The sequence below is a fragment of the Carlito syrichta genome, unplaced genomic scaffold (genome assembly GCF_000164805.1).
Source record: "Carlito syrichta isolate Samal-C Ts95f unplaced genomic scaffold, Tarsius_syrichta-2.0.1 Scaffold170277, whole genome shotgun sequence".
Lineage (NCBI taxonomy): Eukaryota > Metazoa > Chordata > Mammalia > Primates > Tarsiidae > Carlito > Carlito syrichta.
This window is the reverse complement of record NW_007114373.1, coordinates 99,579-116,577: the sequence shown is the minus strand read 5'-3', so window position 1 is coordinate 116,577 and position 16,999 is coordinate 99,579. Positions and strand designations below refer to the sequence as shown.

Below are 16,999 nucleotides of genomic sequence, written 5' to 3'. Positions count from 1 at the left end.
ATTTGGTCTATTGGAGCCTCTGGGAAAAGACAGACAACATGTAAAAAAGAGGCGCTCTCCAAATGGAGATACAAGCTAGCATCTCAAAAAGCAGGGCTGGGATGCTGGTGGGCTCCTGTGGGTTCAGCTCCTGCTGACCATGAGGCTGGGGACTCTCCAGCCTGGTGTGTGTTTTTTTGAGTGGTTCAATTTCAACTCTAAGAATGCTAAGGTAAGGAGGGCTAGAGACTTGGACTTGTAGCATCTCCACTCTGCTGCTGCAGAAGAAAAGGCTCTGGTCTGCTTGGAATCTTGAATTCACAGATCTTCAGTGTCTGGACCTGAATGTAACTGAAACCCAACAGTGTCGGCCATGGGCCATGGGCAGCTGCAGCACCAGCACGTGGAGTGCAACCAAAGGCTCTGAGGCCAGGACTCACACTCAGCAACTGCTGCAGATTTTGTACTCTTCTCTGGAGCCTAAGCCATGAAGCCACTGTGGTAGCTGGCTGGACCATCTGGGTCACCTGCAGGTGCCCAAGGGAAAGGGCTTGTTCTCTGATTGAGCCATCAGAAATGAAGTGTGGTTGGCTGTGTATTTGTGGTGCAGAAACCGATGGCATTCCTGGCATGTGAATGCTGCAAATGCTGCCACATTGTTGATCCCCGACAGATGGGACTCCCGATCCCTCAGGGTATCTGCTGCTTGACTTCAGTTTTTCTGAATCAGGTGTAATTTGCAGCACTGGGCAGAGAGTCTGACTCTTGTAATCACCTTTGTCCTGGTGAATCAGTGTGGCTGTCACACACAGCTGTCTCCAGATAGGGGACTACCCACTAAACAAACAACCAGGAGAAAACCCCAAGGAGGGGAGGAGGTAGTTCACATAAACCCACAAACTTCTGTGAAAATTCATGATTGCATCTGTTTCATGACCTTTCTGGTTATGTTTTTCTGAGAAAATGCTTTTTATTTCTCTTACACACAGCCCTTCCAGATGAATGGTCTAGGTGAGAAAAAAGAATAGCTGAAGAAATGAAAAGTTACAATAACTGAATGTGAACACTGATTTTATAATAATGGGGGACAAAAGCCCCAAAACATGAGTGTAGGGGAGGACAGTAATGATCTCTGAAACCACAAAGTTATAATACAGTTACTCAACTGGACTGGGAGCCCAGAGCAGTGGAAGAGGACCCTGTAGGCCTTCCTCTGGATTTCACCACATAGGCCTTTTCCCTTTGCTGGTTTTGCTTTGTGTCCTTTTGTTGTAGTACAGCTTGGCAATAAGAACAGCTATATGCTAAGTCTGTTGACTCCCAAGAAAACTGGCAATGAATAATCCAAAAATGAAATTTTAAAAATTCAATTTACAATAGCATCCCCAAAATAAAATATGAATAAACCAAAAAAGGGAAAAACTAGGGCCAGGTGAGGTAACTCATGCCTGTAATCCCAGCATTTTGGGAGGCCAATGCAGGAGGATTGCTTGAACCCAGGAGCTCAAGAGACCAGCCTAGGCAACATGTGAGACCTCGTCTCTACAAAAACAAACAAACAAAACCCCAAAATTAGCCAGGCATGGTGGCACATACCTGTAGTTCCAGCTAACTGGGAGGCTGAGGCAGAAGGCTCACCTGAGCCCAGAAGGTCAAGGCTGTGATGAGTTGTGACTACAGCCTGGGAAATACCATGAGACTCTGACTCAAAAAAAATTTTGTAGTGTGTGCTTCACATGACACCACCACAAAAATACAAAGAAAACCCCCAGAATGAGAGAAACATTTGATGGGCTCTTATAACTCAGTAAAAAGACAAACAATCCAACTAAAAAATAGACAAAGGACCTAAGCAGACATTTCTCCAAAGAAGACACACAAATAGCCAACAAGCACCAGAAAGGACACTCTACATCAGTCATCATGGAAATGAAATTCAAAACCACGATAAGATGCCACTTTACACACACCAGGCTATAATCAACAAAATAAAAAATAAATAACGGGCAGGTCGGGATGTGGAGAGATCAGCACTCTCATGCACTGTAATGGGAATGTGAAGTGGTGTAACCACGGTGGGAAAACAGCCTGGTACTTTCTTAACATGTTGGCCATGATCCCAAAACATACAAAGACTTACACCCAAACACCGATAGCATCATTACTCAATGTCATCAAGAGGTGGAGACAACCCAGTGTCCATGAAGGCATGATTGGACAAACAGTGTGGCCAACCATACAGTGGAATGTTATTTGGCCATAAAAAGGAATGAAGTTCTGATAGAAGCTATCAGAAGTAGGTAAACCCTGAAGCACCATACTCAGTAAAAGCAGCCAGATACATTTCTTCTCTTCTTTTTTTTGAGTCAGAGTCTCACTCTGTCACCCAGGTTGGAGTGCAGTGGCACACTCATAGCCACGACAGCCACGACCTGCTGGACTCAGGTGATCCTTCCGCCTCAGCCTTTCAAGTAGTTGGAACTACAAGCACACATCACTATGTTTGGCTAATTGTTTTATGTATTGTAGAAATAAGGTCTTGCCAAGTTACCCAGACTGGTCTCGAACCCTTGGACTCAGGCAATCCTCTCGCCTCTTGCCTCTGCCTCCCAAAGTGCTGGGATTACAGGCATGAGCCACCGTACCTGAGTAGACACATTTCTATGAAATGCCCAGAGTAGACACACTTAAAAAGACAGAAAGTAGATGAGTAGTTGCCTAGGGACTAGGGGGAGCAGGTGGGGAGGGACTACTGGGTCTGGGGTTCCTTTTTGGGGTGATGAAAATGTTCTAAAATTATGATGCTAGTTGCACACCTCTGAATACGCTAGAAATCCACTGAGCTGTACACTTTATTTACTTATTTATTTTTGAGTTGGAGTCTCATTCTGTCGCCCAGGCTGGAGTACAATGGCATGCTCACGGCCATAACAGCCTTGACTTACTGGGCTCAAGCGATCTTTCTGCCACAGCCAAGTAGCTAGAACTACAGGCATACGCCACTATGCCCAGCTAATTTTTTGATTTATTGTAGAGATGAGGTCTCACCAAGTTACCCAGGCTAGTCTCGAACCCCTGGGCTCAGGTAATCCTCTCACCTCGGCCTCCCAAAGTGCTGGAATTACAGGTATGAGCCACTGCATCCAGCTCAGTTGTACACTTTAAATGAACAAAATGTGTGCTTATGAAAATAATATCTCAACCAAGCTAAAAAAAAAAAAAAGAGCCACAGCAGTCCATGAGCCCTGTGCTATGTTGCCCCCACATGACAAGACAAGTCAGAGGCCAGGGGCTTGTTCTTCTGTGGCTCTGTACTGTCTCATTTTTTTCCCACAAGTAGTATAGATTGGATTTTTTTAAATTGCAGGTCAGGTGCAGTAGCTCACACCTGTAATCTCAGCACTTTGGAAGGTTGAGGTGGGAGGACAGTTTATGCCTAGAAATTTAAGACCAACCTGGGCAACATAGCAAGACCTCATCTCTACAAAAACTTAAGAAAATTAGCCAGGTATAGTGGCATGTGCCTGTGGTTCCATTTGCTTGGGAGGCTGGTGCGGGAGGATTGCCTGAACCCAGGAGTGCCAGGCTACAGTGAGCTGTGATTGTGTGTGCTACTGCACTCTGGCCTGTGTGACAGAGCAAGACCCTGTCTCTAAAACACACGCAAACCCAATAACAACTGAAAAGGAAAACACAATTGGCTAAGGGAAAGCTGAAGTCCAAGGCCAGATAGGCTGGCTCCAGGAGACATGCATCTCGAGATGTTACCCAACACTCACCTTCTGGACTTGTTGCCTCCTTGAGTCTTGTGGTCAGACTTTGCCCTTTTCAGCTCTACCTTGGCTTCTGCCACCTGCTCTTTCTTTGCCTTGATCTGCAAAGGAAAGGAACCCAGGACCAAGGCCCACTGTCCACAGGCTGCCATCTTTAGTCTCTGAGCTGCCGCTAAGCTGGTCCTGACCTACTCTGTGGCTAGAGGATAGAGTGAGGCCAAGTGACCTCTAGGGCCCAAAGGTACCATCAGCTCCGGCCACAGAGACTGCTGCAGTGGCCCCTGAAGACCCCCTGCCCCACTGACATCCTTCCTGGACTAGAAGACAAAGGCTGTGTCCCACCAAAAATCAGAAGCAGTTCCAGGACAGCCTCAGTTCCTCCCTGAGGTGCTGGCTTCTCCACCAGGGCAGCTCTGGCCCACTAGGCACAGCCACCAGGGAGCTTCTCTGCTCCACTGTGCAGCCCCCACGCCCACACCCTCCATGCCCATCTGAGTGGCTCAGCTGGCCTGTGCTGAGGCAGCAGGGAAGGGGAGGAGGGATGGAGAGGGCGCGTGAGCTTGGCCAGGCGGGTGGGCTTTGAGGGACAGGTTGGGAGGTCTCCTGTGAGCTGCATACCTTTGTTTGGAGATTCTGCATTGACTTCTCGAAGGTCTTGGGAGTCGTTCGCTGATGATTACAGAGAATGGCCACAGCTCGGTTGGCTCGGTTGTAAGATAAGATCTTAGCAGCTACACTGTCCTCAGCTGAAAAAGACAATCTGTCAGAAGCAGCAGCTACAGTAACAACCTTCCCTCCCAACTGCCTGTTCTGAGCTGGCCTTTCTGAACTCACCACAAATTGGAGACCCTTCCACTCACAAGGACCTTGCTTGGATAGAGGAAACTCAAAGTCAAGGATCAATGACCCATTCAAGGTGGCCACACACACAGGGGCCAGCTGGTTCTAACCACAAAAACAATGACTCAGGGTGAAGCCGTGGCACTGGCAGCACAGTATGAGCCTTCTTCAGGCCTGAAGGCAAGAATGGTGAGTAGGTACCTTCCGTGTAAGGGGCTGGGCAGCAGCTGAGGCCAGGCGACCTCCGCCCTGCTGGTGGGAGCTGCAAGTGGAGCAGGTACCAGCAGGGCCCTGTCACTAGGCATCCTCACACTCCTTAGCAAGGATGAGTACTGACTATCTGTGCAGGTGAATCTGAGGATCCTTCTCTGCCACCAGTCCCCAGTGATAACACAGAAGCCCATTTCGGAACAATGTGCCAGTACCTTGCTTCGTCTGGCAATATCCCCATAAGTTACCACATTGCTTCCATTTTCCAATCAAGAAACTGAGGCTCTGAGAATTTAAGTACTAGTCCTAAGTGGCTGCTTGTCTTCACTCTCTTTTGCACCTGTTGATCCCAGATTAGGCAGCCATGTCCCCCTGGGCTTATAAACACATCTGCTGAAAAACGGGCCCATCCACCTTTGTTTTCTCTCCCAGGCCTGGCCTCAACCCCACTTCCCTGGGGTCTCCTGCCTCCTGCAGGTCGTTTCCTCTGTTGGGAGCTCCCAGCCTTGATGCCAGCAGGCTCCTCCACATCGCACGGCCAGGGTCTTTGCTCTGGAACCTGCCCCAGTGCTGCCCAGCTCCCTGAGAATGCCCTCAGAGCAGCACGGGCCCCACCTCTGAGGCCCACCATGAATACAAAACAGATGCCTAGATGTCAGTACACCATGGCTGCTTGGGGTGTGATGGGGGCACCCACTCCTGACCAGAGCTCCTGACCTGTCAGGCCTCAGCGTCTATTTGAGGAGGTCTTGGTTGGGGAGAGGGATGGGCAGAGGGGGAGAAAGGTGACGGACTCTAAGCAATGAGCTGGACTCAGAAGGGCTCTGTGTGAAAGGTCCACAAGTCTGATCTGCTCCCTGACATCATGAAGCAGAGGCACCACTGAGAGCAGAGGAAAGAGAGGCCCACAAAGAGCCCAGAGAGTATCCCTGGGTTGGCAGAAGAGGACAAGGTGTGAGGTCTTGAGGCTGAGACGGGGACAGAAGCCAGAGGTCAGGGAAGCCAGGGCAACCAGGGATGGGGAGGCAGAGGCCACTGGAAAGTGCAAAGGTTTGCTGGATCTTCAAGAACTGACTCTCAGCCGGGCTCGGTGGCTCAACCTGTAATCCCGCGCCTTGGGAGGCTGAGGTGAGTGGATTGCCTGAGCCCAAGGGTTCAAGACCCGCCTGGGCAACTTGGTGAGACCTCATCTCTACAATAAATCAAAAAATTAGCCGGGCATGGTAGCGCACGCCTGTAGTTCCGGCTACTTGGAAGGCTGAGGCAGAAGGATCGCCGGAGCCCAGCAGGTCGAGGCTGTAGTGGCCAGGAGCGGGCACTGCACTCCAGTCTGGGCAACAGAGTGAGACTCCCACTCAAAAAAGAAAAAAGAACTGACTCTCAGGAGGAGCACAGGAATAAAGTTGGGCCTAGGAAGGCAGGGCTGGGACCCGAATGCGGAACTGTAGAGGGAAGAAGATGCAGTCAAAAGAGCTGATCAGAAGAGGCCACACTGCAGGAAGCACAAGGCCAGGATGCCTGGTATCTCGAGGGCCACACTGACACCATTGCTCAGGTCAAATGGGTTACACTCCTTGTTTTGAGCCAGCAATCCTTCCTCCTTCCCTGAATTTCAGCCACAGACCATTCTTTCACCAACTGGGCAGCTGCGCAGCTAATCCACAACCTCAGCACATTTCCCTAGAACAGGGTCCTGTACCCATCAAATTCCAATCAACAGGTGACTCCTATGTCCCAGGGCATAAGGACACACTTCCCATCACTCAGTGTGTGGGTCTGAGGACATGGCTAGTGTGTGGCACTGAGGGAAGCATCAGAGGCTGAGGTCAGCATGTGGCCTCACCATGTGTTCAGCCTGCTCACCATGTGTCAGTGCCTGCAGCTGCTCCTGCAGAGTGACAGAGGCATTGTAGGTCCGGAATACCTTGGCCGTCAGTCCATCCATCAAGTCCTGAAGATGCCTGTTTAGGCTGGTAGTCTGGGGAGGAAATGGGTCTCTATAAATGTCACTTCACTGGGGACACTAGTTTCATTGGGTCATTCCCAGCTCTAGTAGGAAGGAAGGAAAGGGAATTTGAGCTGGTGGGTTAGAACAAGGCCACCCTGGGCCTTGCTGTGAAAGAGGCTCAGTGCCCGTGCTCTTTCCCTGGGTCCCACAACCACCAACTGCAGAACAAAATACCAACAGGCTTACAGTCAGTCTGTCAAAGAGGTCGTCCCCAGGGTCTTTGTTCTTCATAAACAGCTGTAAGTTCTTGTACACCTAAAAGAGAAAGAAGAATCTCAGCCCTAGAGACTTGTTTAGAAAGAACTCAAGACAAATGCAAACAGAAGAGGAAAGAAGCATCTTCTGAAGATGGAGGAAACAGGAATTAGTTAGGACCTGAAGGGGCATTTGCACTACTAGAACTTGGAAACCAGTGGCCAGTTTACCTTGAGGAAGGTGGTCTGAGCAACTTCAGGTTCACCCATCTGGCAGCTGGTGGCATCTTGACCTCACATGCCCCAGGCCCTCCAGTCACTGCTAACGCATTCACAGGCAGTGTGCTCCAGAGACTGGTGCCCAACTCTTGCCCCTACAAACCCAATGGACGACTACAGCAGGTAGTCTGGCCCCTGGCTACTTCTTCCATCAACACTGGACTTTCACCAGTGACCCCAAGTCCAGGGCCCCATGCTCATAACATGGTCAGACTCACCTGACATCACAGGGCCTCAAGACCTTTGGGGTCCCTGTGTCCAACCTTCTTCCACCAGTCACTTTTGGGAGAGGTCATTTCCTTCTGAAAGGACCAATCCTACAGTAAGGAAATTCCCAGCCTACACCTGTGCCTGCCTCTCCCTTTAGTTTTGTCCACCAGTCTTTCTAAAAAGGTAAAAGGTGGCCTCTCAGTTCACTGGGGCTGCTGCAGCCTCTGCACTACAATCGCCAGCACCAGCCTGGTGGCTTGTGCCTCACTGGGCTGGATGGCAGCCCTCTCACCACAGACATGCACGGAAGGCCTCACACCCTCACCTGATTCTCCCACCAGCTGATGGTGCTGCACTCAATGATCCCAATTCTACAAACTCACAAGGTCCACCTCCCAGAAGGCAGCCACAGAGCTAGGGTGTGCTGGGCAGGCTCTGCCTCCCCCGGCCCCGACTTCTGGCTTGTTTCCTCTTCCTTCCCCACATTTTGGTTTTGACAAGAGTTTATAACCTGCTTTCTTCATTACATCATATGCATTTTGTTACTACATATTCTTCCTGATATCACTTTAAATGGTCGCCTGATCCTCTGGACAGACGGGATCTCCCCTGTCCAGGCCCTTACTGGCTGCCAACACTTCACCCCAACAGGGACACTGCAGCGAATGCTCCCTTTGCCTTTTTCTTTCGTTTGTTGCTCTCAGCCGTGTATCTTCTATCGATTCATCCCTCAGGATAGATTTCCAGACTAGATCACCCTGAGGCCCAGCCTTGCTGGGGGCTCCTGGGTTGGGTCTGCCTGTCCCACAATAGCAGGCCTGCTTCCCTACTGCCCTCAACACCTTCCCATTTCCATTTTTGGGAGGCTCCATTCCATGACTAGGTCATATCTGTGCTTGTGAAATGCAGGTGGTTGGTGTGTGAATCTGTTCAACATTGCTGCAATATGGTGCCCAGCCAGACAAGGGATGCTGTCACTTTATAGTGTGGCCATTCCTAAAGATAAGGATGTTCCCCAAATTCTGATATGCCTTCATTTGAATTGATCTACAGACCACAAATTTAGCTCAACAATTCCAGACTGCATTCATCTACCTGTGCGTCAATACTGGCCAAGCAAAGAGCTGTGCTTGACCCATGCCCCACACTCTCACAGCAGAAGGGAGCAGGGACACGGTGGGAGTTCCGCAGTGGGCCAGGAGACCCTTCCCAGGTGGAGTGAATTGAACAGAGTTCCCTCAAAATTCATATCCTTACCAGAACCTCAGAACATGACCTTATTTGGGAAAAGGGTGTTTGCAGATGTAATTGTTAAGACAAGGTCATAGTAGAATAGAGTGGGCCCTAAATCCAATATGACACTGCCCTTATACGAAAAGAAGAAATGTGTAGAGAAGATGACCATGTGATGACAGAGCAGAGATTAGAATAATGCGGCCACAAGTCAAGGAAGTCTAGGATCCATGGCCTCACCAGAAGCTGGGGACACAAGGAACAATCCCACCCAGAGACTCAGAGGGACCTGGCTCTGCCAACACCTTGATCTCAAACTTCTGTCCTCCAGAACTGAGAGACAAAAAAGTGTCTTTTGTTTTAAACCAGTCAATTTGTGCCTTGTTCCAACAGCCCCCAACTCTTACCAAGTGAGCGGGAGATGAAGCTGCTCTACTACAAAGGCAGGTAGGTGCAGCTCAGTCCATTTTCTCATTCGCACGTAATTCCTTGTGTTCACCTCGGAGAAGAGCACTGAAGGGGCAGGACTCTTCTTCACCCTAGTTTGCCTCTCAGAGCATAGTAGACCTTACCCTCAGCAGATGGGATATGGCAAAAAGGCCATTGAACCCCCACCACACCCCAGAGAATATGCAGAGCTAATGCACAGGTCAAGCAAGGACAAGCAGCTGGGCCCAAGAGGACACTCACAGGCTTCTCCACTGGCACTCGGTTATAGTAGCGGATCGAGTCCTTCCCTAGGAAGTCGAGTTCCACAACGTGCTGATGGCCATCAGCCTCCAGGTGCAGCTGGACATGCTCCACGCGGAGGGAGCAACAGCCCACTGTGTCAGCCGCCTCACCTTCTTCCTTTTCATTTCCCGCTCTCAGTGCCAGCTAGTGGGGGAAAACCAGTCAGGATGTGTGGTGCATGCATACAACACACATGCATGCACACACCAACATGCACACACACACACATGCAGGCCCACCAGACTGAGGTTCCAGCCCCGCATACAGGCCCATGTCATCCCACCATGTTGTCCAACCAGGGCTGCATGCCTAGGGAAACAGAATGAAGAGCAGCCAAGAGAGGTGGTAAAACCATCCACACCTTATCAATGAAATAGAGGGCCACTGCTCGCTGTCTTTTCTTCATGTCTTGTGACTTCCAATCAGCCCGATACAGAGAGCGAATCTCATTCACAACCCCTTTCAATCGTCGAGCTATTTCATACTTCTGCCAATCTTTCTCGCCCTAAAGAAAGAAAATAAATACTAAAGAAAAAGAAAACTCTTCATATCCCTGTTAAATAACAGAGAAAGTTTTTGACTCTCCCTCCCCCCCACCTCACCCCACACTTCTATGCTTCATGTTGGTGGGGTCAGGAGCTAGGGGAGAGCAAATTCAACTTCAGTGACATTTGAAATTAATGTGTCTACTCCTGGTTTTAAGATGTGTGGCTGCTGGCGCAATGTGATTTCAGCCTTGGCTGGGGTGGGTAGGGCCTCTCCACACACCTCTCACATGCTTTCCATCACCCAGCATGACTGACAGGGCCACCCCCTGCCTGTCCCAACCAGGGCTTCCTGGAAGGAAACACTCCTCCAACCTCGCCCTCACCTTCAGCTTTGAGCTCGGGTTCAGCATGATGTACTTGATGGAGTTCTGGATGTTCTCCGTCCATGCCGCCAGCCATGTCACAGTGTTATCCGAGCGTACCTCCTTCCACTGGTGGCCCCCTGGTGGTTCAGGAATCTTTGAGTCCCTGAGGCAGAACAGTGATCCAAACATAACTTCAAGACTTTATTCTCTGAAATATGAGCAAAAGGAGCTTCGCTGGGCAACCACCCCAAGTGGTAGCCTTGGCGGTGACAAGGTTCCACATTGAGTCTGGCCTCAGGAATCGCCTGCCCAGTTGCACAGACCAAAAAGCAGTCATCCAACCTACCCCCTACACATTCATGAAGACCATAGTTGGACCAGAGTTGGCCACCCCAGCAAGGCATCCATTCGCTCAGCACAAAGATCTGCAGCTCTGATTTAGACCACTGCTGCCTCACTTTACACCAGCCCTGCCGTTGGGGGCACACAGGCAGGGCTGCTATTCGACACTGTGGTCATAAAGTGACACAGTAGTACCAACACAATTGTGTAATCCACTTTCTAGTAGTTGAAGCCTTCTTCTGATAGGTTTAAGACACTGACATGCTATTAGACTATCTGGATAATATGGAATAGGAAAAAATGGATTTTTGATCCTGCAGAAGTATCCTGTGAAGAGCATCCTACCCTCCCCCAACCAGGCACTGCCTGCCACACCCACTGGCTCAGAGCTCACAGCAGGAAAAGTACGTGGAGTTACCAATTACATGTTTGTGCCTCACTCTCCAAGAAAGAGCTGAAGAACAAGGACAGCCTCGCCCAGGTGGTCAGCATCTACCACTTGCAGTTGGTCTGCCCGGTCCAGTCATCTTCCCCACACACCTGCTGCAGTTGATGATCACATCCTCTGGCATGACTCTCCTCTTCAACATCCCCATCTTGGGATGGTCACCACGGCCACGGAACAATCCGGGTGGCTCGGTCTTGAAATTGCCTATTTTTTCTCGGTGACCATCTAGAATACAGTAGCCAAACTCTTGCTGAAGTTTTTCTGCCTCTTCTTTCAGTTTCTAAGTCAATAAAATAGTAAGTAGACATTAGCAGTGAATAAAACAGAACAAATGTAAATTCCCTATAGCTCACCTGGGATATACCCCACTTCTGCTAATTTAGCTGGATTCCTCAAAGGCCTTCACTCTCCGTGAAGGTCTGAGGGTTGTGAAGTGAGGCAGTGCAGGTATGCATGCAGGGGAGTACAGAGCTCCACAGCCTGACCCCCTCCTAAGCACTGACTCTTCCACCTCTGCAGCTTGTCTCCCCCAACCCCTGCACAGGCTTCAGCTGTTTTAGACACGAGTTGTAAAGCCAAGCCAGGCAGAGGGAGCATGGCAGCCCCACATCTAGGAGGAAAGCTAAGGTCGTTTCTGGAATAAAACCGAATTCCCATGCAACTATTAACTGAGAAGAAAGACTGCCCTTCCCTAGAGTCCCTGCGAAGTTGATATTAAAGCAATAATAGCATAGTAGGTTTCTGAATAGCATGGTAGGGCAGATGTACAGTATGGTGTGAAGCTGACTGTGCTGCGCAAGTCCTGCCCCCAGCCCACAGGCTTGATCAAGACTCCACCTTGAACACTGATGGCTAAGTTGCTTGTCCTAGTATTTCAAACAGAGGGCTATTTTCTTTTTTAAAATGTTTTTTATTTTTATTATAAAGATGTGAGGTACAATTCAGGATGAGGTATACAAACATTGATTATTCAGGTATCCTTGTTGATGAGGTATGCCCTTCCCTACCCTAGCAGTTTCCCTCAACTGCCAATCCCACCCCAAGTGGGCTTGTTTTCAAATGTGCTCTGCATAAGTGGAACATTTAAACACATGTAGATGCACATGACTTGAGCATGTCCAAGAGCTTGATGGCAGCACCACAGGGCCTCAACCACACTTTTCACAGGGACACGCGCGGAAAAGAACCCCACAAGGAGCAGTTTTGTGAGAAGGGGCTTCTCTAAGGCCATGGGACTTTCCTCAACCTTCAGGCCAGACTAGCCTCTCGTTCCTGGGGAGTCACTCAGAGGAAACCACCCACTGTGGGACACACAGTGCTAGGCAGCCTGACCTGTTTCTCCTCCCTGGGCAGAGCTTTCTGGGCTGTGGCTTTGTCCACAAAGTATCTGTGGATCTCTGTGAAGTCACACTTGTCCAAGTGCTTGATGACTTTTCTCTCTTCTACCGTCATTTCCTGCAACAAACCACAGAGATGCACACTCTCATCACATCTGATGGAGGCACACTTGCAAATGGACAGAATGTAGGTGTGGTCATACAGTAAGAGGAGCCTCTCCAGGCTGGGGGCCCACTCCACAAGAACAACGTTCCCATCAGGGGGACGGGTCTGGGCAGGGGGTGCCAAGGCCACCCGATCTGACTATCAGCCTCTAGCAGTCATCAGTGCTAGAGTGACCCAGGTGGAGAGAGGAAGGCTGAGGCCCTGGTGCTTCCTCCTAGAAGCTAGGCCATGGTGGCCTCACCTGGGAAAAGCCCTCTCCCAGACACCATGCAGAGTGGATATGCTGACACAGTGTGCTCAGGACTGATGTATATTGTTGAGATAATAGTGCAGTCACCCGCAGCACGCCTTGCAGGGTCCAAAAAACCCTGACATACATCCCCTGAGCTTCTGCACTCACAGGAAATGATGAAGACCCCTTGCTATCCCAAATGGCATTCTCTAATAAGCACTGAAATCCACAGTGAGGCCTCCTGTGCCCCACGCCACCCTCCAGGTACAATAGGTAGGAAGCAACACAGATCTCCTCTGGATAGAGCTCTCCCCTCAAAGACTCTCCACAGATAGAACCCCTCTCACTCACAGACCCTCTATGGATAGAGCACTTCTCCCACCCACAGACCCTCAGGGATAGATGCTCTTCCACTCACAACCCCTCACAGATAGAGCCCTTCCCTTCTGCAGACCCTGCCCCACAGATAGAGCCCCTCTCCCACCCACAGACCCCCACGGATAGCAATTCTCTCCCATCCACAACCCTTCACGAATGGAGACCATCTCACACCGTGGGAGACCCCCACCACGGAGAAAGCCCTCTTCTCACCCACAGACCATCCCCGCCCATACACAGAGCAGCATCTATTAGTACAGAGATGGGGCAGCCAAGGACACAACTCTCCAAAAGCAATTTCACAGCAATTTAATAATCAAAATGGCTAAAATCTTTGACCCAATAATTCCATTTTTGAGATCCTAAATAAATCCATTGTCAAAATAATGATGATGATTACAAAGGTAGGAACAACTGAATAAATGAAAAATAATCCAGAAAGAGATAAATACATTAGAGTGAACTCATTCAGTGGAATATCAATAAATTAGTAAGAAAAAAATCTTAGTTCATGTGTGCTCCTATAACAAAATACTTGAAACTGAGTAATTTATAAATAATAGAAATTTGCTTCTCATGGCTGAGGCTAGAAGTCCAAGATCAAAGTCCCAGCATTTGGTATCTGTTAAGGACTACTCTCTGCTTTCAAGATGGTGCCTTGAAGGCTGTATCTTTACATGGCAGGAGGGAGTGAAGAGCAAAAGGGGCCCAGCTAATTCCCTCCAATCCTTTCATGAGGCCCTAATCCCGATCCCATCTACAGAAGTGGAGCCTTCACAGTCTAATCATCTTCTAAAGGCCCCATTTCTTTTTTTTTTTTTTGAAAGCAGGATTTATTGAGAGGATAGAGAAACTCCCACAGTGGAAGGGGACCCGAAGGGATTGCCCGGCCCCACTTCTTAATAGTGTTGTACTGGGGATTCAATTTCAACATAAATTTTGGAGGAGACACAAACACTGATACCACAGGAGAAAATAGTATGATGTTATAAAGCAATATGGAAAAATAAACACGAGTATAACAAAATGATAAGTGGGGGAAAACACGTTATATGCATACTGATCACAATCATGTAAAAACTAACACCCATGAAAAGGCATAATATGGGAACATAAGACAATGACATGAGGGAATCATGGTAGAATTCCATGCAACAGGTTTTGTCCTCTAATTTCCTATGCCAAAAGGGGAAGGAAAAAAAAAAAAAAACCTTGTATAACCCTGTGGCCAAATCCCAGGCTTGTAGCCATCAGCCCATGGTGCAAAAGTCCAGGCTTGGCCACTGAGACACTGTGAGACCTCAGTAACTGATCACTAAGCCTGTATGTCACTGTGGGATGAAGATAATGATACCATTTTTTCTAGGGAGCTCAGGTGAGATACCACCTGTGAAGGGACAAAGTCCTGCTCAGTCACAATCACAGGGTCAGGATCTCTCCCTGTGCCTTGCCAGGTACCATCATGTCTATCATTATTCATGTTCTGCCTGCCTTGCAACATTGCCTGCATGTCTGTGAATGATCAAAAGAGGTACTAAACAGAAAAAGAAGAATGAAGCCGGACAGCTAACTCTCTCTTACAAAACTGTAGTTATAAGGCAGGATGGTAATAAATCAAGACTGTGAAAGAGGGTCCACAACAACCCACACACAGGGGGACAGGGAAGTATAGCAGGTGGTGCTGGACAGTCAGACATGCAGATGCAAAAAGATAAACTTTGGCCCACACCTCAAACTGTAAACCAAAATTAACTCAGATGTCAGACCTAAATCAAACAGATCTCAACATAAAACCTAAAACTGTGGAATTTCTAGGGAAAAAAACCCAGAAAATAGTTATGACCTTGGATTATGCAAATATTTCCTAGACATAACTCCAAAAGCACAATCCATAACAAAAAATAATACATCAATATTAATAACTTCTGACCTTCCAAAGACATTGTTAAGAGAATAAAAGTATAGGCCACAGATGAGCTGAAAATGTTTTGCAAATCGTTATTTCTGATAATGAACTTAAATAGGACACAAAAATATTAATCATACTAGAAAAAGTCTGATAAACTGAATCATTGATATGTTAAAATTTTCTGTTCAAAGACCTCACCGAGAAAGTGAAAAGGCAAATGAAGTCTGAGAAACAATATTCACAGCATATATATGTATCAAGGAACTTCTATCTAGAACATATCTTTAAAACTCCTATAATTAGTAAGGAATTAAACTCAATTTTTTAAATGAACAAAAATTCACAAAAGAAAGAAATGTCCATGGTAGTTCCATATATGAAGGCCAAAAACTAGAAATAAACAAGTGCCCAAGAACAGGAAAATGGACAAATAGACAGCATACAGGTATTTAACATAAGAAATACTACCCAGTAATAGTCAGGAAGACACTGGTGGTACAAGCAACCCAGGGATGAAATTTGCAAGTATCATTCTGAAAGAAACCCTGGGAAGGTGCACAGCATTCACATAGGTATACATGCATAAAACTCAATCAAGTTGTAGGTGAAGATCAGCCCAGACTCATATGACTCAACTTTTAAAAATGAAAAAGTCCAGGCACAATAGCTCATGCCTGTAATGCCAACATGGAGGCTGAGGCAAGAGGATCACTTGTGGTCAGAAACTCAAGACCAGCCTGGGTAACATAGTGAGACCCCATTTTTACAAAAAATACAAAAAATTAGCGGGACATGGGGGCACACGTCTGTAGCTCCAGTTACTCCGAAGGCTGAAGCAGGAGCATTGCTTGAGCCCAGAAATTCAAGGCTGCAGTGAGCTATGATCACACCACTGTACTCCAGCTTGGGCAACAAAGCAAAACCCTATATAAAATAAAACAGAATAAAATAAAATAGAGCACTCAGGCTATACTGAGAAAATACAGCAGCCACTGAGAGCTTGCAAAGGCCACCCAGAGGCAGGACTGTAGGCCTGCAGGGGCCTGGCCAGCTTGACTGCCAGGACCACCCATGGCACATACCTTTCTCCAGTCACTGAAGAAGTTATTCTGGAAAACTTCCTTTGTTGTATATTCATGATCCAACATTTTCCCATAAAAAGTGGCAACCTCCTCAGCTGCCATGCTCAACTTCATGGGCTTTCCTGCAGACATCAAAAGACACACTGGTTTAGGGAGCAGCCACACTCTTGTCCTCAAGTTGACATACTCCCAGTACTTTAAATTATACTTTAGTATGTGCCTGGTGCAGCATGGAGCGCTCAATAAGGCCCTATGGTTTCTTGTGGGCAGACAGACTTTAAAAGCACAGCAAGCAAGAGTCTCTGTCCTCATGGAAGTTACAGACTAGCTTGAAGAAACAGATTTTGAACCAAAAATTACATCAAGGGAGTTAAGTAAATGCAAGTGTGTGGGAAACCCAGCAGGGGGTCCACAGAGAGGTCACAGGATCCTCCAGGAGATAAGTGCTCCAAAGGAGGACAGCATGAGGAGGACAGCATGCCAACAGTCCAGGAAAGCTCAGCAAAGGGACAATGCAGGAAGGGGTAGAGAATCGTGGCCAAGAATGGCCATGGAAACCTGTGTAGGCAGCACTACACAGGTGTGGCTGACTCTGGGGAAGAGGAGGCTCGCGTTCTGGGGGAAGAATCCCTTCTCACAGAGATGCAAAAAATGGGATGAAACAGCTAAAATTAGCAGCATAAGACCCAAGCAGAAGTTCTTCAGAACTGGGGTGGAGAGGGTGAGGTCCCAAGGGTTGTAAGAGATAGGTGGGCACCTGTGGATCCTGGAGCCCCCAGAGGTCTCGACTCTGA

General features: G+C 48.3%; 1 protein-coding gene across 2 annotated transcripts in view; it reads right to left on the bottom strand.

The window, feature by feature from the left end:
• Positions 1–16,999, bottom strand: part of TOP1MT (topoisomerase (DNA) I, mitochondrial) — a 46,640-nt gene that overhangs the window by 4,942 nt on the left and 24,699 nt on the right. For both annotated transcript variants that reach the window (XM_021709278.1, XM_008051366.2), the window contains exons 3-12: positions 16,206–16,327; positions 12,434–12,556; positions 11,194–11,381; positions 10,330–10,474; positions 9,820–9,963; positions 9,417–9,602; positions 6,997–7,065; positions 6,666–6,780; positions 4,371–4,498; positions 3,759–3,853 (exon numbers count right to left, since the gene is read on the bottom strand). In XM_021709278.1, the coding sequence (XP_021564953.1) occupies positions 3,759–3,853; positions 4,371–4,498; positions 6,666–6,780; positions 6,997–7,065; positions 9,417–9,602; positions 9,820–9,963; positions 10,330–10,474; positions 11,194–11,381; positions 12,434–12,556; positions 16,206–16,319 (1,307 nt within the window). In that variant the 5' untranslated portion in view covers positions 16,320–16,327. The remainder of the gene's footprint in view (positions 1–3,758; positions 3,854–4,370; positions 4,499–6,665; positions 6,781–6,996; positions 7,066–9,416; positions 9,603–9,819; positions 9,964–10,329; positions 10,475–11,193; positions 11,382–12,433; positions 12,557–16,205; positions 16,328–16,999) is intronic.